The sequence below is a fragment of the Ranitomeya variabilis genome, chromosome 5, assembly GCF_051348905.1.
Source record: "Ranitomeya variabilis isolate aRanVar5 chromosome 5, aRanVar5.hap1, whole genome shotgun sequence".
In the NCBI taxonomy this organism is placed as follows: Eukaryota; Metazoa; Chordata; class Amphibia; order Anura; family Dendrobatidae; genus Ranitomeya; species Ranitomeya variabilis.
The window spans coordinates 73,559,169-73,584,938 of NC_135236.1; the positions used below are offsets into that span (position 1 = coordinate 73,559,169).

The 25,770-nt window shown below is 43.9% G+C and overlaps 1 protein-coding gene and 1 long non-coding RNA gene across 5 annotated transcripts in view; both read left to right on the plus strand.

Moving 5' to 3' along the window:
• Positions 1 to 21,942, plus strand: part of NSD3 (nuclear receptor binding SET domain protein 3) — a 121,988-nt gene extending 100,046 nt beyond the window's left edge. Inside the window, exons 15-23 of one of the 4 annotated variants that reach the window (XM_077262248.1) lie at positions 3,611 to 3,770; positions 4,566 to 4,768; positions 4,863 to 4,975; positions 8,331 to 8,600; positions 10,604 to 10,720; positions 10,954 to 11,095; positions 16,827 to 16,933; positions 17,820 to 18,024; positions 19,187 to 21,942. In XM_077262248.1, the coding sequence (XP_077118363.1) occupies positions 3,611 to 3,770; positions 4,566 to 4,768; positions 4,863 to 4,975; positions 8,331 to 8,600; positions 10,604 to 10,720; positions 10,954 to 11,095; positions 16,827 to 16,933; positions 17,820 to 18,024; positions 19,187 to 19,428 (1,559 nt within the window). In that variant the 3' untranslated portion in view covers positions 19,429 to 21,942. The remainder of the gene's footprint in view (positions 1 to 3,610; positions 3,771 to 4,565; positions 4,769 to 4,862; positions 4,976 to 8,330; positions 8,601 to 10,603; positions 10,721 to 10,953; positions 11,096 to 16,826; positions 16,934 to 17,819; positions 18,025 to 19,186) is intronic. The other 3 variants (XM_077262246.1, XM_077262247.1, XM_077262249.1) reach the window with 3 other exon arrangements.
• Positions 21,943 to 22,052: 110 nt separating this feature from the next.
• Positions 22,053 to 24,444, plus strand: LOC143774547 (uncharacterized). The gene is made up of 2 exons (XR_013215551.1): positions 22,053 to 22,510; positions 22,551 to 24,444. It is a non-coding gene; the product is annotated as an uncharacterized LOC143774547 (long non-coding RNA).
• Positions 24,445 to 25,770: the final 1,326 nt, after the last annotated feature.

The following is a 25,770-nucleotide window of genomic DNA, read 5'->3' on the forward strand; positions in this document are numbered from 1 at the left end:
ATAAGGAGGGACATGGAACAAATAGTAAAAAAGGGATAAGGAGGACAGTATGGCAGGGACAGGATGAAGGGGACGGGTTGGAACCTATTAGGATGGGGGAGTGGGATGGTACAGACAGGATGGGAGGAAAAGATGGCACACATAGGATGGGAAGATGGAATAGGAAAGATACGATGGAGACCAAGATGAGACTGTTAAGATGGGAGAGACGAGATGGCACAGATAGGATGAGGGAGCAGGATGGGACCGATGGGATGGGGGGATAGGATGAGGTAACAGGATGGGGCTACGGGATGGCATGGATAAGATGGGGGGACGGGATGGGATGTATAGGATGGAATCTATAGGATGAAGAGACTGAGGGGGTGGATAGGTTAGGGGGTATGGGATGGAATTGATTAGCTATGAGGGCGATTAGTTTTAGGTAGAAGTCTGGACAGTTCCCATTAGCCATTGCACCAAGCACTTGTTTCCTACCTGTATGCCCTGTTTTCTGCTGGTCCTGATGTCTTTGGCTTTCTTGTGGTGGTCAGACAGTAATAAAGTAACGTCTTCCTATGTCCATCCTGACTTGTTTGCAGAGACAATTATTTTGAGCCCTCTGCTTGCGCTCCCTGCTCCCGGCTTGATGCTGAATCCTCCTATGTAAGCTGTGTTGATGTTCATTATGTGGCTTTACCTCTATATTTCCTCTAATATCTGGATCACAAGGTCTTATGAGTGGAGAACCATAAAGAGGAAATATAATTTTGCTGGTATTGGATGTTGGGATTTGCTCACAAAATTACTAGAGAACCTCTCTGTTGGGCGGTGGTGAAGGCATCTCACATGGTTTGTCTACCCAGTGGTGGTCTTTAAAATTACCTATATCAGGAGAAATGTGCCAATATGATGCTTGGTGGGACGATTTGTACACAGAATAATTTGCCGTCACAGAAAAGATGGAGAAAAATAAGTGTTTAAAGGGATACTGTGGTAAGAAGAAGTTATCACCTATCTATTCCCAGGAGGGCTCCGACTTGTGAGATGTCCACAGGCGGCCAAGACGGGAGTTATGTAGTAGTTGTCACCTATCTGTTTGATTGGGATGATAACAAATTCAAGCAGAATTTCTCCATTTTGACCATCAGGGTGGGGGTGCTGGTGGTCGGACCCCTATTGTTCTAGAAATTATAACCTATCCAGTGAATAGGTGATGACATTTATTTTTACCATAAAACCCCTTTAATTATTTATTTACCCTTTTTAGACGTGAACGAGGTGAAAACTAACCGGGATTCCCAGCTTTCTATGTAGATCATAATCACAATTGTTGTAAATCACTGTTTTAAAACAGTTTTTCGGTAAAATGTCCCTGTTGGGAAAATTTAAAATACTCCACTAGTCCCACCATGTTATCATATAATCTTAATGGGGTTTTTGAGGCTTACTATATTGATGACCAATTCTTAGGGATAGGTCATCAATATCAGATAGATGGGGGGTCGGACACCCGGCATCACCCACCAATCATCTCTGTTTACCATGTAGTAGCTGTTTCCAGCTACTGCAGCTCAACTTCTGTTCACTTTAATAGGAGCTAAGCTGCAGTACCTGAAAAATGGCCACTATACAGCGTATGAAGTGTATGAAGCTTTGCTCTTCCGACTCCTTTCACTGTTTATATCCCGAGGTGGATAGAGGGTGTTGGACTCCCAATTGATCCGATATTGATAATCGATCTTAAAGAGTAGCCATCATTTTATTTTTATTTGTCATAAATGAATAATACACTTGAAAATAAGGAATTTTGTAATATGTCTTATCAGAGAAATCTGCTTCTTTCTCCTCCTGGACTGATCATTCTTTATCAATTCAAGTGTAAAATCTGTCTTAGTGAATATAGATTTTACCATTCCTTAGATAGATGACAGTTGGCACTCATAAATTTCTACGGAATGTCTGTGTATTCCACTAGCTCCTCCCTAGAATGTCTGTGTATTCTGCTAGCTCCTCCCTAGAATGTCTGTGTATTCTGCTAGCTCCTCCCTAGAATGTCTGTGTATTCCGCTAGCTCCTCCCTAGAATGTCTGTGTATTCCGCTAGCTCCTCCCTAGAATGTCTGTGTATTCCGCTAGCTCCTCCCTAGAATGTCTGTATTCCGCTAGCTCCTCCCTAGAATTTCTATGTATTCCACAAGCTCCTCCCTAGAATGTCTGTGTATTCCGCAAGCTCCTCCCTAGAATGTCTGTGTATTCCGCTAGCTCCTCCCCCCATAGACGTTTAAACACACCAACTGTCATCTCCGATCTCCGGGAAAATCAGTCTGCACGGAGTATGGATTTTACCTTGGAATTGAGGGTGAATGATCAGTCCAGGAGGAGAAAGAAGCGGATTTCTCCGATAAGATATATTACAGAGTCTCTTATTTTCATGAGTACTATTGATTTATGAAATAATAATTTGTAACGACTGACACCCCTTAAGGGTAGGACTTCAATATGATAAGCCTGGAAAACCTTTTTTAAAGGAACACTAAACATAGAAAATACACAAAAAAGTATATCCCAGCTCTTCCTTTTTAGTTTTTTCTTGTCTCATTTTACAGTTAAAATTGGGAAAATATATAAAGAAATCTCTCTGTGTCCCAGGTGATCTGCTGTGTCCTTACTGGCCTGTGTCTGACTGCAGCAGGAGCCTCTCCCCACCTCTCTGCACTGTAAAAAAAAAAATAAAATACTATAAACAGTGAGATCTTGCTCACATGTGTCATTCCTTCCAGGTTTAGTGTTCCTTTATCTTCCTGTGTTCCTGACATTTCTGGATTTTGGCTTCTTGGTTGTCGCAGGTGTTTTTATTTTGCTTGTGTATGGTTTTATAATCAAGCCTTCGATCGGAGGGTACAAGACTGAAATTAGTAATGTCCCCTTCTCATCAAAAAATGGCGCTCTGAGCTCATGGCTTCACCCCTCAACACCATTTTACCGCACAGCTATCCACTGCATAAAAGCGCGCCCCTTCACCCCCGGGCTTTAAAGGAGGTCATTTGGTATCAGACGGGTTAAATATTGGCAGAATTACTTGACATTTTATGCAGATGTGTATCTAGATGTCAGGGAGTAAAATGATGTTCAGTGGTGACGCCGCTTCGCTTTTCATTATGTCCTGATCACAGCGGGAAAACACCTGAACGAACAGGTGGTAAAAACCTAAACTCCATAACACTGTAGTTATGGAGGCTTAAGATGTTCGCTACTAGTTTATTGGTTTTTGTTAAAGGGGTTGTCCAGAATTTTGATATTGATGATCAGATCCATGGAGGGTTCAACACCTAGCACCCCTGCACTGAATATAAACAGCCAGAAAAGCACAGTTGCAGTACCAATAACGGCCACTACTTGGTGTATAGAGCCGTGCTCCTCTGGTCTGTACACTATGGGCTTGCTGCGGATTGGACCCCCTCAACGATTTGATATTGATAACCTGTTCTATGGATATCAAAGCCACAAACAACCCCTTTAAACCTGCCCACGAATGGGATTGATGGGAGGGATGGCAGTGATCCAGACACCAAGAGAGCTGCCGTTGCACCTTAATCGGAGGTCTTAATAAAGTTGTCTGTTTATCCGAGGAGGCGGCAAGCTCCTGTGCTGCGACTCCTGTCCAGCCGCCTTCCACCCTTCCTGTCTCAACATGGAGATGCCACAAGGGTCGTGGAGCTGCAATGACTGCCGGACTGGAAAAAAGCTGCACCACAAGCAGATCGTGTGGGTTAAGCTGGGGAATTACAGGTAAGCCCTCGCTATGTTGTGCACCATGCTCGAGTCTATGAAAAGGTAGCGGTGAAAATTTCTCCGGCACTTCATTGGGGGGGATAAAGGAACCATGAGACATGTTCCAGATCTCGCGAATCCTTAGCTGTCTCCTTTGATGCTCTGGCAATTCCATGGTCCCTGGTAGTCTCAAAGTGTGGACACAATCCCAGGAATACGTGTGTCCTATGGTTCCTGTGTCCCCCAATGAAGACTTTAAGAATTTATGGTGAGTCCCAAAAATCCTCTTTTTCCACACTACTGAGCTCGCATCTGCTGTAAGCCATGCTGGTTCAGTGTCTGTGCAGAGCTTGGGCCACGAGAAGCACATCTAAACCTCATGAGAGGCACATCTAAACCTCACGAGAATAACATCTAAACCTCACGAGAGGCACATCTAAACCTCACGAGAAGCACATCTAAACCTTTCGAGAGGCACATATAAACCTCCCGAGAAGCACATCTAAACCTCACGAGAAGCACATCTAAGCCTCACGAGTGGCACATCTAAACCTTACGAGTGGCACATCTAAACCTTACGAGTGGCACATCTAAACCTCACGAGAAGCACATCTAAACCTCACGAGAAGCACATCTAAACCTCACGAGAAGCACATCTAAACCTCACGAGAAGCACATCTAAACCTCACGAGAAGCACATCTAAACCTCACGAGGGGCACATCTAAACCTCACGAGAAGAACATCTAAACCTCACGAGAGGCACATCTAAACCTTGTTTCCTTGTCAAATCCTTGACATCTTGTGCTTTCCAGGTGGTGGCCTGCGGAGATCTGCAATCCAAAGTCTGTCCCCTTAAATATCCAAGGACTGAAACACGACATTGGAGACTTTCCAGTTTTCTTCTTTGGCTCAAATGATTACTACTGGGTGCACCAGGGTCGTGTCTTTCCCTACGTAGAAGGAGATAAAAGCTTTGCCGAGGGCCAGACCAGTATTAATAAAACTTTCAAAAAAGGTGAGTTCAAGGCTTGATGGACACGTCCGAATTCAGAGCACACGAGTCTCTCCTCCGGTCATTTTACTCGTCATTATGTCTGTTTTGTCATCAGCTCTTGAAGAAGCTGCTAAGAGATTTCAGGAATTGAAGGCACAGCGAGAGAGTAAGGAAGCTCTGGAAATAGAGCGCAGCTCCAGGAAACCTCCTCCTTACAAGCACATAAAGGTGCGAGTCCGCTGGTGTGAGCCTTATACTATAGCGGTTGGGTCTCTTAAAGAGGTTTTCCAGACTATCAGAATTATACTTATTCCAAAATCGCACTCATGTATGTGATTGTGTGGGTGTCTGTATGCTTAGGTGGCTCAGGAGCTGAACTCTCTCCACTGGCGGCTGATGCCGGTTATATTACATAGTTACATTACATAGCCGATATCCAACAGCAGCGGCTGGAGCTGAACTCTGATTGCAGCTGTTTGACTCTGGCTGACATTGGCTTCCCTGCAACGCGATCGTGGGGCACCGATGGTTTGCCAGGCTAGCCGGGGACCTGCTGAAGACCCCTATCCCTGCCATTTTGCTATTCTTTTATAGGAGAGCTCAATCTTCACTTTATACTGCAGAACTGCTATATTGCAGTATATAGAATAAGAGAACGGATAATCGCAGGTTTAAGTCCCCTAAAGGAACTAAAAAAGTATAACAAGTTTGAAAAAAAAGGGGTTTTTTTGTTTGTTTTTTAAATATATAAAAAATATGAAAATTCTAATCACCTTTTCCACCTAAAAATGAACTGAACATATTTGGTATTATCGCGTTTATAAAAGTCTAGTCTATTTGGTAAAAGCCGAAAAAGGGAAAAATAAAGATAAAAACACCTGATTTCTGTCACTACTAGTCCTCCATAAATAAATGCAATAAAAAACGATCGAAACATTGTAAGCACCCCAAATTCGCATACATAAAACGGTCGACTCAATAAAGCACCCCTCACACAGCTCCATCGAGGGAAAAATAAAAGCGTTATACATCTCGGAAAAGAGCAAAAGAAATCCAAATATAAAAAAAAAATATATATATATATGTAGGTGTATTATATATATATATACAGTTATATGAAAAGGTTTGGGCACCCCTATTAATCTTAAGCTTAATGTTTTATAAAAATAGATTTTTTTGCAACAGCTATTTCAGTTTCATATATCTAATAACTGTTGGACACAGTAATGTTTCTGCCTTGAAATTAGGTTTATTGTACCAACAGAAAATGTGCAATCTGCATTCAAGCAAAATTTGACAGGTTCATAAGTATGGGCACCCTTATCATTTTCTTGTTTTAAATACTCCTACCTACTTTTTACTGACTTACTAAAGCACTTTTTTTGGTTTTGTAACCTCATTGAGCTTTGATCTTCATAGCCAGGTGTATGCAATCATGAGAAAAGCTACTTAAAGTGGCCACTTGCAAGTTGTTCTCCTGTTTGAATCTCCTCTGAAGAATGGCATAATGGGCTCCTCAAAACAACTGTTAAAATGATCTGAAAACAAAGATTATTCAGCAAAGTTGTTCAGGGGAAGGATACAAAAAGCTGTCTCAGAGATTTAACCTGTCAATTTCCACTGTGAGGAACGTAGTAAGGAAATGGAATAACACAGGTACAGTTCTTGTTAAGGCCAGAAGTGGCAGGCCAAGAAAAACATCAGAAAGGCAGAGAAGAAGAATGGTGAGATCAGCCAAGGACAATCCTCACACCACCTCCAGAGAGCTGCAGCATCAACTTGCTGTAGATGGTGTCACTGTGCATCGGTCAACTATACAACGCACTTTGCACAAGGAGAAGCTGTATGGGAGAGTGATGCGAAAGAAGCCGTTTCTGCAAGCACGCCACAAACAGAGTCGGCTGAGGTATGCAAAAGCACATTTGGAGAAGCCAATTTCTTTTTGGAAGAAGGTCCTGTGGACTCATGAAACCAAGATTGAGTTGTTTGGTCATACAAAAAGGCGTTATGCATGGTGGCAAAAAAAACACAGTGCGTTGTATAGTTGACCGATGCACAGTGACACCATCTGCAGCAAGTTGATGCTGCAGCTCTCTGGAGATGGTCTGAGGATTGTCCTTGACTGATCTCACCATTCTTCTTCTCTGCCTTTCTGATGTTTTTCTTGGCCTGCCACTTCTGGCCTTAACAAGAACTGTACCTGTGTTCTTCCATTTCCTTACTATGTTCCTCACAGTGGAAATTGACAGGTTAAATCTCTGAGACAGCTTTTTGTATCCTTCCCCTGAACAACTATGCTGAATAATCTTTGTTTTCAGATCATTTGACAGTTGTTTTGAGGAGCCCATGATGCCACTCTTCAGAGGAGATTCAAACAGGAGAACAACTTGCAAGTGGCCACTTTAAGTAGCTTTTCTCATGATTGCATACACCTAGCTATGAAGATCAAAGCTCAATGAGGTTACAAAACCAAAAAAAGTGCTTTAGTAAGTCAGTAAAAAGTAGGTAGGAGTATTTAAAACAAGAAAATGATAAGGGTGCCTATACTTATGCACCTGTCAAATTTTGTTTGAATGCAGATTGCACATTTTCTGTTAGTACAATAAACCTCATTTCAAGGCAGAAACATTACTGTGTCCAACAGTTATTAGATATATGAAACTGAAATAGCTGTTGCAAAAAAAACAATTTTTATAAAACATTAAGCTTAAGATTAATAGGGGTGCCCAAACTTTTTCATATAACTGTGTGTGTGTGTAATATATATATATATATATATATATATATATATATATATATATATATATATATATATATATATTTATATATATATTTATTATTTTGTTAATTTTTTACAAATTTTGGAAAAAAGATTTTTACCACTCAATACATAACAAATGCCGTAAAGATAAAATAAAAAAAACATGGTGGAATTGCATTTTTTTTTCACCATTTCATCCCACTTGGATTTTTTTTTGCCATTTTTCAGTATGTTATAGGGCAAGGTGAATGGAATCATTCAATCATGCAGTATGTCCGGCAAAGGAAAAGCGAGCCCTCATACGGCTATGTCAACAAAAAAAGAATGCGAGCCTGAAAAATGAAAATAGAGCCAATTTTTAGGGGGTTATCGCAACGTGTTAAATGAGTGAACTTGCAACGTGCTTGTAAATACAATCCACTTTGTCATTTACTTATTAAAAATCCTCTCCATTCTCAGGCGCAGAGGGATGCTGTCTGTCAGAGGTGGTGGAATTTCTGCAGAAGCGCAGCGCTTGTAGCTCTTTGCTGTAGAACTTGTAAGCGCTGCTCTGAAGCTGAACCTCCAGCGATCAGGAGGTTATTCTCTATCTTGTGGATAGGAAATAACTTCAAAGTATTGTAAAACTCTTTAAAAGGAGCTCGGACTGGTTTAAAAAAAAAAAAAAAAAAAAGATCCATTACAGTGCATGACACTGTGTCTTTCCTAATCTATAGGAACCTTTTTAGTATATTTTATACCCAGTGTCGGTCACACGGGGCAATGACTCCACAATTCGGATTCGGCCTTATCGCATTCTTACGTTTATTGTCTTCTCTACAGAACAATAAAGCGGTGGGGAAAGTTCAGATCCAGTTGGCCGATGTCTCTGAAATACCTCGTTGTAATTGTCGTCCCACTGATGAAGCCCCCTGTGGCCTGGACTCCCAATGCCTGAACCGTATGTTGCTCTACGAGTGTCACCCTCAAGTGTGCCCCGCTGGGGAATACTGTCAGAACCAGGGCTTCACCAAACGGCTCTACCCCGAGACTGAGATCTTCCGTACAGACAGGAGGGGCTGGGGTCTCCGATGCAGAAGAGATATCCGCAAGGTAATGTCCCGTTGGCTATGGAGACAAAGACTTGAAGCAATGTCTGTTTTATATATGACTTTTAAAGGCACTGTCCTCTATGACTTAAAGGGAATCTCTCTGCACTTTTTTTAATGTAATCTTAAAGCAGCATGACGTAGAGGCAGAGACGCTGATTCCAACGATGAATCGTTTACTAGGCTGGGTGCTGTTTTAATAAAATCAGTGTTTTATCAGCAGGAGATTATCACTACAAAACAAGATGTCTCGTGCCCTCTGGTCCTATCACACCCACACCACTGATTGGCAGCATTTCTGTCAATGCACAGTGAGCACAAAAGGCTGCCAATCAGTGATGTGGGTGAGATATAACCCCTCCCACACCACTAGCAGCTTTCTGTATACACTGTGCATTGACAGAAATGCTGCCAATCAGCGGTGTGGGTGTGGTTGAACCAGAGGGCATGAGACATCTTGTCTTGTAGTGATGATCTCTTGCTGATAAAACAATCATTGTATTGAAACAACAGCACACAGCCTAGTAAGTGATACATCGCTGGATTCAGGGTCTCTGCCCCTACATCATGCTGCCCTCAGATTACTTAACTAAAACCTGGTGATATATTCCCATTAAGTATAAACTTCAAGGATGCAAATATCATATTAAATTTTTCATTTTTATATTTTATTTTAATCTTCATTCTGAGAGCCATAACTGTAAGATTTTCTTGTTGTTTTTTTATATACTTTATTCTGCTTGTAGTTAAAATTATGAAATTTATCTTTTTCACCTTTCCTTAATTTTTGAGAAATCAGTTTGTGATGATACCAATTAGGCATTCTTTTTAAATTATTTCTCTTTTATAAGGGACAAAACGGTTTTTTTTTGTTTTTTTTCTGACTTTTTTTAAACTTTTTTTTTTTTCATTTGGCACTATTAAGGGGCCATGATCGTGCAGTCATTTGATCACTTCTTTATTACACTGTAATACTTTTTTAAGTGTTGGGCCTAATAGGCGAACACATAGGGGGGAGACTTCCAGAAATCATAGCAAGCAGTAGGCCCCCTGTGATCATGTCGTGGGGGTCAGCCGCGATGTTCTGCAGCCATTGCAGCAGTGCCTCCTGTTATGATGAGCTAGTGGTTAGGAGCACTAGAAATGACCAGATGAGCAAACTAGCAATACAGGACGAGCTCTGGGAAGTGGGAGCTCTGCTGACCGCAACCCCTAATCCTATCACAACAACTAGAAATAGCCGTGGAGCGTTCCTGACTCTGCCTAGACGCCTCTTCACAGCCTAAGAGCTAACTACCCCTAAAGATAGAAAATACAGCCTACCTTGCCTCAGATAAATTCCCCAAAGAAATAGGCAGCCCCCCACATATATTGACTGTGAGTTAAGATGGAATTCACAAACACAGGAATCAAATAGGTTTCAGCAAAGGAGGCCAGGCTTAACTAAACAGACTGAGGATAGAAAAGGTTTCTTTGCGGTCAGCATAAAAAACTAACAAAAAACCACGCAGAGTGTGCAAAAGAAACCACCGCAACGACTCACGGCGCGGTGGTGCCACTCTGCATCCCAGAGCTTCCAGCTAACAGGACAAAATCATGATAGCAAGCTGGACAAAAAACAGTGGTAACAAATAAGCTAGCAGGGACTTAGCTTTTGCTGAAGTAGACAGGTCATCTGAAAGATCCAAGAGAACTGAACCAGTACTAGGACATTGCCAGCTGGCATCAAGTATCGATCTGAGTGGAGTTAAATAGAGCAGCCAGCCAAGGCCTGAACGAGGTCAGCTGGGGAAGGAACCTCAGAACCAGCAGCTCCACTCACAGCCACCAGAGGGAGTCCATGGACAGAACTCGCCGAAGTACCATTCATAACCACAGGAGGGAGCTCGAGAACAGAATTCACAACAGCCTCCTCCATCCTTTTACCGTACATTTATGGTTACTTGGCACCTATGCCCCACATAGGCAGTGAATCTCTAATCACCCATCTTCTTTACATGTTCATAGGGCGAATTTGTCAATGAGTACGTTGGGGAGCTGATCGATGAGGAGGAGTGCAGATCACGCCTGAAACGCGCCCATGAAAACGGAATCACCAACTTCTACTTGTTGACAGTCACAAAGGTGAGAACATGTATACCATTGTGGAAAACAGCCTGTCTTGGGGGAAAAAAATGCTCAAAATTTGCTATCGGAGTTACATAGATGATCTTCTTTATGGAAATGTGTCCATAAAAGTGATAGTACTTCCAATCATGCACACCTAGAGCCTTTTTTTTGTTTTTATTGCTATTAGCTTTGTATACTCTGTATAGCTCTTTCTTCTTAATACTTTTATTGTAACAACTTAATTTCAGGATCGCATCATCGATGCCGGACCTAAAGGGAATTACTCACGATTCATGAACCACAGCTGTGACCCAAACTGTGAAACACAGAAGTGGACGGTAAACGGGGACGTCAGAGTTGGGCTGTTTGCCGTTCGTGACATACCTCAAGGTACAGCACACAACACTCTCCTCTGCTTTTTTTTTTTTTTTTTTTTTTTTAGATTTGATTCATATTAATCCAATACATGTAAAACGTTCACTTTATAGACCTTAAAGGGAACCTGTCACCAGGTTTATCCCATATGAGATACGGCCACCGCCTTTCAGCCCTCATATACAGCTTACTAATATGCTGTGGATATGCCCCCGATTCAGCCTTCAACAAAAGAAAAAGAGGGATTTTTGGTACTTACCGTAAAATCTCTTTCTTGGAGCCTTCATTGGGGGACACAGGACAACCATGGGTGTATGCTGCTGCTGCTAGGAGGCTGACACTATGCAAAAAAAGGAAAAGGCGTAGCTCCTCCTTCTCAGTATACACCCACCGACAGGCACCAAGTACCTCAGTTAGTGCAAAAAGCAGTAGGAGAAGCGACAGAACTCATAATAGTAAAAGTACCAACTAAACTAGGGCTTCCAGGCCCCAAACACGGTACCAGAACAAACAAGTAGGGAGGGTGCTGTGTCCCCCAATGAAGGGTCCAAGAAAGAGATTTTACGGTAAGTACCAAAAATCCCTCTTTCTTTATCGCTTCATTGGGGGACACAGGACAACCATGGGACGTCCAAAAGCAGTCCCGGAAAAGGGTGGGTAGAAAGGAAATGAGAAAAGGTCTCAGGTCGGCCGGTGTGCGACCGCCGCCTGCAGTACCTTCCTACCAAGACCTGCATCGGACGAGGCTTGGGTATGAACCCGATAGAACCTCGTAAACGTGTGCTAAGACGACCAGGTTGCGGCCTTGCAAACTTGTAAGACGGAGGCCTGGTGGCGAACAGCCCAAGAAGCTCCCACAGCTCTGGTGGAGTGAGCTCGCACCCCCGAAGGAGGACGTGCCTCATGAAGACGGTACGATTCTGAAATTGTCGAGCGAATCCAGTGGGAGATAGTGGATTTAGACGCTTGAAGGCCCTTCCGATGACCCTCGGAAACAACAAAGAGAGAATCGGATTGACGGAAGGGAGCGGTTATAGAAAGATAGACCCGAATGGCCCTGACCACGTCAAGCTTGTGAAGGGACTTCTCCAAAGGATGAGCCGGAGAAGGGCAAAATGATGGAAGGACTATGTCCTCGTTGATGTGGAAAGCTGAGACCACCTTGGGAAGGAATTCGGGAACCGGTCTAAGAACGACCTTATCCTGATTAAGAATCAGGAAGGGGGAACGGCATGACAGGGCTGCCAACTCGGAGACCCTCCTGATAGATGTAATGGCAATGAGGAAGGCGACCTTCCAAGAGTGAAGGGAAAAGGGCACGTCCTGAAGAGGCTCAAAGGGAGCAGCCTGAAGAGCACCAAGGACCAGGTTAAGGTCCCAAGGATCCAAAGGAGGACGGAAGGGAGGGGCGATATGCGCAACTCCCTGTAGAAATGTCCTAACCTGGTGAATGGAGGAAAGGTCACTCTGGAAGAGGATCGACAGAGCGGACACTTGTCCCTTGAGTGTGCTTAGGGATAGGCCCGAATCGAGACCAGACTGGAGGAAACCGAGAAGATCCGGAAGAGAAAAGGACATTGGAAAAAACTTCATTAGTTTCACACCACCGGAAGAACGCTTTCCAGTACCTATGGTAGATACTGGAAGACGCCGTTTTTTTGGCTCTGATCATGGTCTGTATGACCTGGAGAGAGAGACCAGAGTTCTTCAAGACTGCGGCCTCAAGGCCATGCCATTAAACTCAGTGACTGAGAACTCTGGTGGTAGAGAGGTCCCTGCAAGAGGAGGTCGGGCCGATCCGGGAGTCTCCAAGGAGTATCGGCGAGCATATTTACGAGCTCGGCGTACCGCGGCCGCCTTGGCCAGTCCGGCGCTATCAGTATGACTGGAATCCCTTCCAACTTGATCTTCTTTACCACCCTTGGAATCAAGGGGAGGGGAGGGAACAGGTAGGGAAACTGAAACTGGGACCATGGAATTACCAGAGCGTCGTGGCCGACGGCAAGAGGGTACCGGGATCTGGCGACAAACTGAGGGACCTTGTGGTTCATCTGGGATGCCATAAGATCGACGTCCGGCGTACCCCAGCGAAGGCAAATTTGGTCAAAAACTGCGGGGTGGAGAGACCACTCGCCCGCTGCTAGACTCTGGCGACTGAGGAAGTCGGCTGCCCAGTTTTCGACCCCGGGGATATGAACAGCTGATATGGCCGGAACGTGGCGTTCCGCCCACCGAAGAATCTTTGCCGCTTCTGCCATTACTTGGCCGCTGCGAGTCCCACTCTGGTGGATTAAGTATGCCACGGCCGTGGCGTTGTCCGACTGGATGTGGACGGGGAAGACCCGTCAGAAGAGACTGCCAGTGTATTAGCGCAAGGAAGATTGCCCTGATCTCCAGAAGGTTGATGGGAAGAAGAGCTTCCTGGGTGGTCCACCGGCCCTGAGCCGTGTGATGTCGGAAGACTGCTCCCCATCCGAGTAGGCTGGCATCGGTGGTGATGACCTGCCATTGAAGGGGAAGAAATTATATTCCTCTCAGGAGAGAGGAGGACAGCGTCCACCAGGTTAGGGACTGACGAACCTGGAGAGGAAGGTGGACGGGGCGGTCCAGGGAATCCAAAGACCTGTTACAGGTGGATAGGAGGAATAGCTGGAGAGGGCGGGTGTGGAACTGGGCGAAGGGAACAGCCTCCATGGAGGCCACCATCTTCCCCAGGACTCCCATGCAGAACCGAAGCGACCGGGGAGCTGGGCGTTTGAGAAGACGGACCGCTTTGAGGAGAACTGAGAACTTGTCCTCTGGGAGAAAAGACCCGAGCTAAGTTCATGTCGAACACCATGCCCAGGAAGGACAGTCGTTGGGACGGAATCAGGGAGGACTTGGTCCGGTTGATAATCCAGCCAAGATGGGTCAGGGTGTCCAGAGAGACCTAGAGACTCTGAGCACAGTCTAGACGAGAGGACCCCTTGATCAACAGATCGTCCAGGTAGGGGATAACGAGAATCCCCCTGGAACGAAGGAGGGCCATGACCGCCGCCCTGATTTTGGTGAAAACCCTGGGGGCCGACGCTAAACCGAAAGGGAGAGCTGTGAATTGGTAGTGATTGTCTTCGATTGCGAATCGAAGGAATCTCTGATGCCGTACACAGATGGGGACATGAAGGTACACATCTTGAATGTCGACCGAGCAGAGGAACTCCCCTGGTTCCATGGCGGCGATCACTGACCGCAGGGATTCCATCCTGAAGTGGTGAGGTCGGACGTGGCCGTTCGGAAGCTTCAAATCCAGGATAGGGCGGAGAGACCCGTCCTTCTTTGGGACTACAAAAAGGTTTGAGTAGAACCCAGAAAAAACATTCGTCGGAAGGAACGGGAACTACAACTCCGGCGGCAACCAGAGACGCCATGGCTTGGAGCAAACCGGGTAAATGGGACGGTTGTTTTGGGGGACGAGAGAGAAAGAAGCGATTTTCCGGGAGGGTAGAAAATTCGATCTTGTACCCGGAGGTAATAATCTCTCTGACCCAGGCGTCGCTGATCACTGACAGCCAGGTGTCTTTGAAGAGAAGAAGCCTGCCTCCCACCCTGGGAAGACTCCCAGGTGGGGGCGACCCGTCACTTAGAACGGTATCTGTTGGAACAAGATCCGAACTGCCTGGGGGGTGGAGCCCTGGACCTCCACATGGGAGCTGGCTTGTAAGAGGGTTTTCTGCGTTCGCCCGTGGTAGCGGGGCGCTCTTGTTGCGATGAGGAATCTGAGGCTGCAAGCGGCCGAAAGGGACGAAATGTCCAAGGACCCTTTGAGTTAAAGAAGCGTTTTGGCTTGGACTGGGGGAGAGAGGTACTCTTGCCACCAGTCACGTCAGAGATAATTTGATCCAGACGAGCACCAAAAAGTCTGGAACCTTGAAATGCTAAGTTGGTGAGAGACTTTTTGGAGGTAGAATCTGCATTCCATGCTTTCAGCCAAAGAATGCGGCGAATAGCGACAATGTTGCTGCTTGCCCTGGCCGAACATCTAGGGAGGCAGTGAGAAGGTATTTTCCTGCGTGGTTAATCTGGTCTGCGAGGTCAGCCAGCTCGGTAGGGGAGACCGAAGCCAAAATGCCCCGACGGAGAATCTTGGCCCAGGCAGAGATGGCCTTAGCCAACCAGGTGGATGCTGTGGTAAAGCGGCTGCCGCTGAAGCGCTTGGTACCTGCATGTCCGGTTCCACAGGTAGAGTGGGGAGAGAGGATCGACCAGGGGCCCAATGAGAGAGGGGTCGCTGGATACGGAATCCTTCGTCCAGAAGACGGCCTCGACCCCAAAGACAAGGGGGAGGGTCACCGCTGGTGACCACCGTATTCCTCTCAGCCCACTCCGAGGAGAGGGGTGAGGGGGACTGTTTGGCAAGGACCGCCACCATAAAGACCCTGGAGCACCTAGGAGGGTGACGGGATAATGTCCTGCCGGCGGTCTGAGAGCTGCGATGCGGACGACACCACACTGCTCGCTCAGCCGCCCTCCTGGGGAGGCAGGGTGGGAGATTGCACCCTGAATCCCGGAATGCTGTATCTGAAAAAGAAAGCCAAATCGTTAATAAAAACAACAAAACCTGTAAAGGAATTCAAGGTTAGCAGCGGATCTGAAGATCCAGGTCCGCCTCCTACAGACACTAAGCACAAACTGAGGTACTTGGTGCCTGTCGGTGGGTGTATACTGAGAGGGAGGAGCTACGCCTTTTCCTTTTTTTGCATAGTGTCAGCCTCCTAGCAGCAGCAGCATACACCCATGGTTGTCCTGTGTCCCCCAATGAAGCGATAAAGAAACCCCTTTTATTACACTCACCTGCTGGGCGGTCCGGTCCGAGGGGTGTCGCTGGTCTTGGTCCGGCGATTCCCTTATTCTTTCGATGCGTCCTCCTCCTTGCTTCATGTGGATGATAGAGCAGATTATAACGAGAGCTGCACAGCCTAAGGGTATGTTCACACTACTTTTTTATTCTCCAGAGGTCAAAAACGACAAGGTTTTCAAGAAGAAATTGCTATACGAAATGCTCAATATTTTTTGTTAAAGTTTCTAGAAGTGTTTTGTTGGCGTTTTTCTGTAAACTTATTTTTTAATGTAGATTTTTTTTTTAGTATTCTTTTTGGAGAGTTTTCATTTTTTTTTACATCCATTAAGCAATGAATAAAACGCTAGTATTTTTTTTAAGTGAAATCGCTGACAAAGCGTTCAAAAATGGCCAGCAGTTTTTGTTAGCCTTCCCATTAACTCCTTTTGTAAAGTAACGAGCATTTTCTGAGCGTTAAACGTTAGAAGATTGGACATGTCACTTTCAATGTTTGACATTTTTAAAAGAGTAAATTGTTTTTAAAGACGCTCAAAAGACTGAAGATATGAACATCAAGTCACTTTTCGATTTAAGTGAATATTAAGGGGTTTTTTTTACGCTTTTTTCCTGCGTTTTTCAGAGCGGAACCTCTTAAAAAGACACCAGAAAAAGCAAAACAAAACCGTGTTAACATACCCTAACATCTTTCATATCTGCCTGTAGGAATAAGCAGGAGAAGGGCGGAGAGGCATTGGGGTACTTGCCGGCAGAGAGAATGCGGGAAGGGTTCGGGATACAGTGGTACTTGTAAAGTACTTTGTATGGAAATGTGGGGTTTAGTATGAATTTATTTTATATGAACATGACAAAAGTGCCAATTACCGGACCATTCTGTAGAACGCTATATTCTCTCTCCTGAAATTTCTGTAGGAATGGAGTTAACATTTAACTACAACCTTGACTGTCTCGGGAACGGCCGGACAGAATGTCATTGTGGGGCAGAAAACTGCAGTGGCTTTTTGGGGGTACGACCTAAAGTAAGTGCATCAGTTGGTTTACTATGACATGATGGCGGTGTATATTCAGCAGTGTATGTCTTCACGTTTGACCAAAGATTGATTCTAACACTCGTGCACACAGCAGAGAGCTATTAAACTTGCTTACATTTTGGGAGTAAGTTTGGACTTCACTCTTCAAAGGGAACCCCTCCTCACTAGAGATGATGCAAATTCATTCATTCAATTTTTGCTGAGGCTCATAAACCACCACCTCTACTCAGCTCTGGAGTCCCAAGAAAAATGGATAAGCCAGCAAGTAACCAAATTTTACATTTATTTTATTTTCAGTCCTGCAGTCACTTTTTTGAACCTGCAGTCACTTAATCATGAGTATGATGCACTGCAATGATACAAAGTATTGCAGTGTATCGTGGCAGCAGGATGTCGTACAACCAAAAACATGGCAGACAACCCATCGGCACCGTACAGGGCAGTTGATGGCCTGACAGAGGGCACCATCTCCCATCTAACCACTTAGCAGCAATTGCAGCAACTAAGGCGTTAACTGCAGCTATTGTATTGAGCTTGGAGGAACAACAATGCTGCTACAAGCATGTGTCTGCTACATAGTAGCGACCCGCCTCTACACAACGGCACCAGACCCATGACGTACATTTGCATCACATTTCAGAAAGGGGTTGTATTTGCTTTTGGGATCAAAGTCCTACTTTTCAATATTGGTTCTCCATGAAACATGAATATGATAATTAAGCGTGTATGGCCGGAGCACGTACATACGCCCACCCCTCCCCCATTGCAAACCTGACTCACAATAGGTGAATACACGGCCGTACATGTGGATTATTTGTTTTTTCCCTGATGCTTTGCAGACATCATTGTGTTGTTGATTTTTTTTTTTTTGCAGACAGCTTGTGCGACAGCAAATGAAGAAAAGGCCAAAAACGCTCGTCTGAAGGCGAAAAAACGGAAGATCAAAACCGAGCAGAAGCAGATGCACGAAGATTTCTGTTTCCGCTGTGGAGATGGAGGAGAACTGGTGATGTGCGATAAGAGAGACTGTCCTAAAGCTTATCACCTCCTCTGCCTTAATCTGACACAGCCGCCCTACGGTAATACACGATTTACGGGTCCCGTACTGTGTAGCGTGCTGAGCTGGAGGACGTTCAGTCCACATGGCCAAAACCAATACACTGCTGTGCTTTGCTCCTTGCACCAGATCTCAGTGTTCCTTTACTTCCAATGTTTAGTACATAAATGTCATTGAGACTCCTAAATCCCATGTAACTGAATCAATTTCAAGCTGTTTGTGAACTTTTTCATTCTTATAGGGTGCAGGCTGTTTCCTTTTTATGTAGCAAATAATAATATATATATATTATTTTTTTTAACGAGCAGCAATATATTCCTCAACGTTTTACAATTTAGAGGGTACACGTACAAACAAATCAGATTTTACAAAGTAATGAAATAATTACACAAACACTAGGCATGAGGGAACCTGTTCACAAGAGCTTACAGTCTACAAGGATATAGGGATGACACACAATGTAAAAATGCTTGCGTTGTACAATAATTTATTTAAAAAATAAATAAATAACTTAAAGGGGTATTCCCATCTCCAAAATCCTACCCCAATATGTAATACGTGCTAGAAAAAGGCATAATGGCATTTAAAAATGCAGACAGGAGTCATTAATAAATAATACCGTAGTGGGGCCATATTAATATGCAAGTTAAGTCAGAATAAAATGCAATACAATGTATTATATCATGCAAGTGCAAAAAGAGGCAACCTGAAACAGAACCTTGGCTAACGTTTCGCATTAGCTTCTTCCAGGGGAAAGCTGCTTCTTTTACACCCCATGAAGAAGCTAACGCGAAACGCAAAACTTTTTGCTTCCAAATTTCCTAGTCTTAAAGGGCGCTCCCTAATGTGAATAAGCCACCTTATAGGTACCGTATGTATAAAAAAATTGGCATGTAAATGTGGACATACCTCTTAAACGATAGATGCCTATGAAACGGGGGCCAAGTATGGACCGAATCTGTTGACCAGAACTTGACCGCCCCGTATATGCCTTGCGTTCAAGTCAGGAGATTCGCAAGCGGTCTGAACATCACGTTTCATACTCGCTGCGTTTCACGTATGTCTGAATTCAGCCTAACCATGATGGGTAGCTCGCATCTAAGTAACGATCTACATGTTTATGTTGTGCTGTTGGTTTATCTATTTTATGGGTTTTTTTGTGTGTTTTTTTTTTTTTTGTAAAGGTAAATGGGATTGTCCGTGGCACCAGTGTGACGTGTGTGGAGCAACTTCGTCATCCTTCTGCGACTTCTGCCCGTCCTCTTTCTGCAGAGCGCACGATAAAGGCGCACTGACGGCCACAGCCCAGGACGGGAGACTGTACTGCTCGGAGCACGACCCCCAGCACTTGCCGTCTTGTGGAGACGAGAAAAAATTTAAATGTAAATTAGAGAGCGAGGACTCCACGTTTCCTTCCGGGTTTTAAAGGAGACGATGCACTTAATACAGAAAACTGTTCCTGTCAGTACCACGTACTCCGGCCCTCTTCTTCCTCAGTGTGTAGTGGGGGCTTGTAACGCACACATCAAAGTGTTTTAATGCCAGGATTGGATTGTACTCGTCTTTTTAGTGTCATTTTGTTGTTCCTGGAAACTTGTTTTAACTTTTTTTTTTTTTAACGGTGAAATCAATTCCTTTTTCTTTCCTCCACTTTTGTGGTAAGCAAAGTTGTATTTATTCTATTTATTACCTTTTTTTTAATTATTATTATTATTACTATTGGGTTTTTTTTTGGAGGGGGGCTATCATGCTATAAATGCATCTCCGTGCAACCAGTTTCATAGAAGTATTGACGAAATGGCAAATTTGCAGCTCCGACGTGTTAAAGGACTCGTAGAAAAATTCAGCATTATCCCTGGATACTTTCCAGAGTAATTTTCCTTAAGTAGATTTCGATAGGATTCAACGGCAGCTGTTCTCTTTTTAAAGGATGTATGTTGGAATTCAACGCCGATTTTAGGGGGGGGGAACAAATTTTCAAGAAGAAACTTACAATGGCTAATCCCGGTTATTTTTCTCCTCGCGGGATATTCGGTGAGGCGTAAGGGGCAATAAGTCTTCTGAGGCACCTCAAGGGGAACAGATATTGTCTACCACATGCCATCGGTGTACACATACCTCCTGGATACCCAAGGAACATGAAAAAGAAAAATGGCAATGGTGTCATCTCTTACGTCTCTATTATGTGGTGGAGTGAAACAAACTTTTTTGCCTGTCTCGTGAATCAGCAATTCTCTGTCCTGACTAACCAATATTCCATTCCTGCCAGAGATGAAGGTTCCCATCTGGATGCAATAGGTCGACTACTTCAGATAGCCCTTAATAAAGGAATTTCAGCTGCTTCCTGCCACGTTATCCTAGACACACAATGAATATGCCTGCACGTGTATTGTAAGCTCGGTGTAATGGGGGTGGGAAGACCAGGAGGCGTGTAGGATCTAGGCCATCTTCTACGTCACTCACCATGTCCACTTCGAATGGCAAAAATAGATGCGACACCCACCGATCCCCTACCGCTCTCGTTTCGTCTCTTGGCGGATCCTGCACTTGTTTCCACTTCCTGGTTCCTCTTCGCGCACAGGAAATGGACTGCTCAGCCAATCATTGACTGCAGCCGTGATAAAGTAGAAAGCTGCTGAGGATCTGGAAATTGTCGGGACGGGAGTGGCAAGGAATTGTTTATTTTGCCATTCTGAAAAAAAAAAATGGAAGTGGACAAACCCTTTTTTAAGGCTCCTTCACCAGATCCCTGACCATATTTGTTTTCCCATACTCTATGTACTGTAAATTTCCGAAAGGCTCTGCTTGGACTACTGTATTCCCCAGTGTTAATAAATCGAACCGATACCTCTCGAACCGGTGGCATCCAGGGAAGTTCGAGAACAGCAGCCCGTTAGCGACCGCCGATTTGGCCACTCACATGGCATAACAATGTGCTGGGAGCATCGGGAGACCCAGCTGGAGCGGCACCAGTGCAGAAAGTCAGTGTCTCTTGTTTTTATTTTACACTAGGGGGGTACAGTACCCTTTAGAAGTGATTGTCCGAGTGGTGGACAATTCCTTTAAGTCCCGTCTTAGGACTTCTCTTGTTTTCCTCTTCCTTTCTTGTGTTTTTGTTTCCCTATACTGCACATAAGACAATATGTTTTACAGTAAATTATAATACTTCAGAGAACGAGCTCCCGTGAAAAGGAAATCGCTTGCTGTGATGGCCAAGGGACACCCATTCTTCCAGTGGGTTGGGGTCCCTGAAGTAGGACCCCCCACTTATTTGACACAAATTACTCTATAACTATCTAAAACCTACTCCAGCCGGTTGCAATATTTGCAAGGAGTCCTATAGAATTTACTTGCATCTGCCCTACCTACAACGCACATGCATGCAAAAGTATGCACACCCTACGTATGATAAAGGCACTGTTCTGTCGTCTGGGCTTTGATGTACATTCCGATAATGTGTGTAGCGATCACTTCTATGTCTTGTCTGAATGGATCCCAATGTGCGGTTTATCCTCTTTTTTTTGCCAGCAGGCCCACAGAAGGGATTGGTTGTCTTGTAGAATATACATAGACTTGTACAATGGGGTTTGCAAATGTATCAGCCACCAAACCAGTATGGAAGATGTTTTTATTTTCTTCAGATTAAATGGAATCTGTCAGCAGTTTTTTTTTGCTATTTAATCAGAGAGTAGCATAATACAGGGCACAAGTGTACGATTCCAGGGATGTGTCACTTATTAGGCTGTGTGTTGTAGTTTCAAAATTTTATCAGGAGGAAATTATCACTACAGGACCACATCGCACGTGCACATTAGTCTGGCTGATCTGTGTAACTCCGCCCCCACCAATGATTAGCAGCTTGCTGATAATTCACAGTGCATACGGGAAGTTGCCAATCAGGGGTGTTATACACAGGAAGCTCCCAGTAAGGGTATGGGCGGGGTTATACACAGAAAAATGCCAATATAGGGTGTGGGCGGGGTTATACACAGAAAAATGCCAATATAGGGTGTGGGCGGGGTTATACACAGGAAGCTGCCAGTAAGGTGTGGGTGGGGTTATACACAGGAAGCTGCCAGTAATGGGTGTGGGTGGGGTTATACACAGGAAGCAGCCAGTAATGGGTGTGGGTGGGGTTATACACAGGAAGCAGCCAATAAGAGGTGTGGGCGGGGTTATACACAGGAAGCTGACAGTAAGGTGTGGGTGGGGTTATACACAGGAAGCTGACAGTAAGGTGTGGGCGGGGTTATACACAGGAAGCTGCCAGTAAGGGGTGTGGGTGGGGTTATACACAGGAAGCAGCCAGTAAGGGGTGTGGGTGGGGTTATGCACAGGAAGCAGCCAGTAAGAGGTGTGGGTGGGGTTATACACAGGAAGCAGCCAGTAAGAGGTGTGGGTGGGGTTATACACAGGAAGCTGCCAGTAAGGGGTGTAGGTGGGGTTATACACAGGAAGTAGCCAGTAACGGGTGTAGGTGGGGTTATACACAGGAAGCAGCCAGTAAGGTGTGGGCGGGGTTATACACAGGAAGCAGCCAGTAAGAAGTGTGGGCGGGGTTATACACAGCCCAGAAATTTTTGCTCTGCTACATCTACAGCAAACAAGGATTCTATCAAAATTACACTAAACAGCCCAGTAAGTGACACATCCCTGGAATCAGGCTTCCTTGCCCTATATTATGTTTTTCTCATATTATATAGCTAAAACCTGCTGACAGTCCTTTTAAAAAGGTTATTAAAGCTTGGTAGAAAAGGGTCTGCTTTTTTTTTCAGACTGCACTATTTTCTTTTGGTCTGTGCCATGTTTTGCAGCTTGGCTTTTAATCACTTGCAAAATTTTAGCTGTATTAGCGAGCACCGCCTATAAGAAAGAGTGGCACTGGTTTTGTGAAGGTGGGGGAAAAAGGGTAGAACCCTTTTAATTTTGTTTTTCTCTAATCCCGGACAACCTGTCACCAGGTTTTTTCTATGCAGTTTGAGAGCGGCATAATTTAGGACCAGAGAACCTGATTACTTACAGGGCTGTGTTTTGTTGTTTCAATACAATCAGTGTTTTATCAGCAGGAGATTATCATTACAGGACAACTCGCCTTGTGCCTCCTAGTCCATCCCAACCACACCTCTAATTAGCAGCCGTGGTGTGGGTGAGTTTTTTTTTTTCACAGCTCAACTACTGAGCTCTACACTCGCATCACTGGAATGAGGGTCTCTGTCCCTACATCACGCTGCTGTCAGATCACATAGCAAAATCCTGCTGACAGATTCCCTTTAAAGTTTATTAAGGTTCTTGTCATTGATAACATTTTACAACTGTGTTCCTGGGAGTGAAAGTTTTGCCCATGTTGTGCCAAACACACCAGCCTTTTTTTTTTAATTTTTTCTTGTTTTTTTGTCACAAAATAATAATATTGTCGCTAGGCCTCAGTTGTGTGCCAATGAAATTTTGTATTTGCAATATAGCTGTCTAGTTTTTTTTTCTTTTTGATGCACTGTTGTGATTGTTTTTGTGCTGTTTTAGCAGTGCTAATTTTTTTATTTTTTTTTTTTATTTCACTTCCTCTATGGCTTTATCCAAATTGGTATCCGGTTCGTTTGAAAACCAGTAGATGCTGCTATTTTAAAGCTACTGCCAATTTTTTATTTCACTTATTAAAAAAAAATATAAAAAAAAAACGGTTAGACCTTGAACACTAGGTTTTCACTTCGGTGCGCTAATCTACTCTTTGGTATGGGCTTTACTGCTAAAGGTTGTGTATGTTGCAAATTAACTTTTTAGAGCGTTGTTTTAGTGATGAGCGAGCGTGCTCCGATTAGGTGTTATCTGAGCATGCTCGGGTGCTAACTGAGTGTCTTCGGCGTGCTCAAAAAATATGTTCGAGTCCCCAAAGCTGCATATATGGCGGCTGTTCGACAGATTCAACACATACAGGGATTTCCTGTTTGTTAAGTAATCCCTGCATGTGCTGGGGCTGTTAAACATTCGCGAGACATGCAGCGGCAAGGACTTAAACATATTTCTATAGGAGTTCAGCTAAGCTGTTAGGGCAGAATTGTGATTGCAGCTCCGAACTACAGTACAAAATAAATTATGCGTATTATCTTTTAAAAAGAGATTGGCTCACTATCTCATTTTGTTTTTTGTGTGACTTGTTAAGGGTATTAACATGATTTTCATAGAGTTTACAGCTGATAAATGGTTCTGGGCTTTCGGATGTGTTGTTGCCCATCTGCGTTACTTTGTTCGCTCCGGCCTTGGCCAAATTACAGCTACAGGAAGTAGATACGACTTTAGTGTGGTTCGTAAGCTGAACTTATCCAACTATGTGCACTCATCTATGTGTTAGGGACCTATTCAAGCAGTTTACAATCCACCTAATACCCTGCTGTCAAGTTTACTTTTTATCTTTCTTCGCTGTTTTAATAAAAACCTATGTAATTTGTTTTAGCTTTTGATGAATTGATTTATCTTACTAGTCACTACTCTTTTTTACTAAATGTACTTATTTTCTTAATGTTTGCTTGTGTTTTATGGAAATGTATTGATACCATCAGGTACGATTGATCATCCCTGGGTAGAGAAACAGCCTTCTATTATAGTTAGGGGCAATAAAAAAAAGAGCCAGTTTACTGTTATTGAATTTAAATCATACTGAAACACTTGCGTTAAAGGACTGACTGAGTTGGTAAAGGCATGGCTAACGATATATTTAAAAGTTTGATACATTTATGAAAAGACAAATATGTTGAAATATGTCAGGGTAACAACTTTTTACCATTTACTAAGCCTGTGCTATTTGAATCTATATGATTGTGTTATTGCATCTAATTTATTGTATAGATCATATTACTAAGAACAGTGCCATATACTCAACAGTGTTGTGATAACGTTTTGTTTGGTATTGTCACATAATCTTCTTGGGACCTACAGAGTTGATACAGCTTCAGATACTTTTAAGGCAATTTACGAATGAGACCTTAAGTTAATGACCTTGGATGTAGCCTTCCTTATTGTTTGAGGGGTATGTGTGGAGCCCATGGCAGTCCTCTTTCTGCTTTGTACTTTTAGAATGTCTTTCAGCATTTACAGTATGCTGTTTTATTGATAATTTTATGTTTTAACTTTCTCAATTTTAACATAGCACGTTGGACTGTGAAGATGGTGGTAGAGTAAAAGGTAGCGGTTGGTTATAGGACTTCAGCTACCTTTGATTTCCTTTTAAGTACAAATTTAATCTAACAATGAATCTCCACTTTTTAACACTCAGTTGGCTGACAATTTGATGCCGATTAACTAATTTATATTTTTACAAGGAAAGTTTATTCCATTACAACATTTTCCACCCGTTCACATAAGTGTATGATCCCCAGTGATCATGAAAACTGTAGTCCTTTGACCCCAGTTTAAGTAAAGCTGTGGTCACACATGTGCAGAACCACTCCCAGCTGCTGCATTTAAATGGAGTTCATGGACCTCTGAATTATGATTTGTGATGTCCAGGCGGTCAGATCACCACCAATTATAAATATCACCACTTTTCTGGATAGGTCATAAATGTAAATCTTTGTATAACTCCTTTTAATATAGCTTGATAGTGATAACAAACATACCGTCTGTCTGCAGCCACCACTAAGGGTACCGTTACACAAAACGATTTACCAACGATCACAACCATCGATACGACCTGGCCGTGATTGTTGGTAAGTCGTTGTGTGGTCGCTGGAGAGCTGTCACACAGACAGCTCTCCAGCGACCAACGATGCCGAGG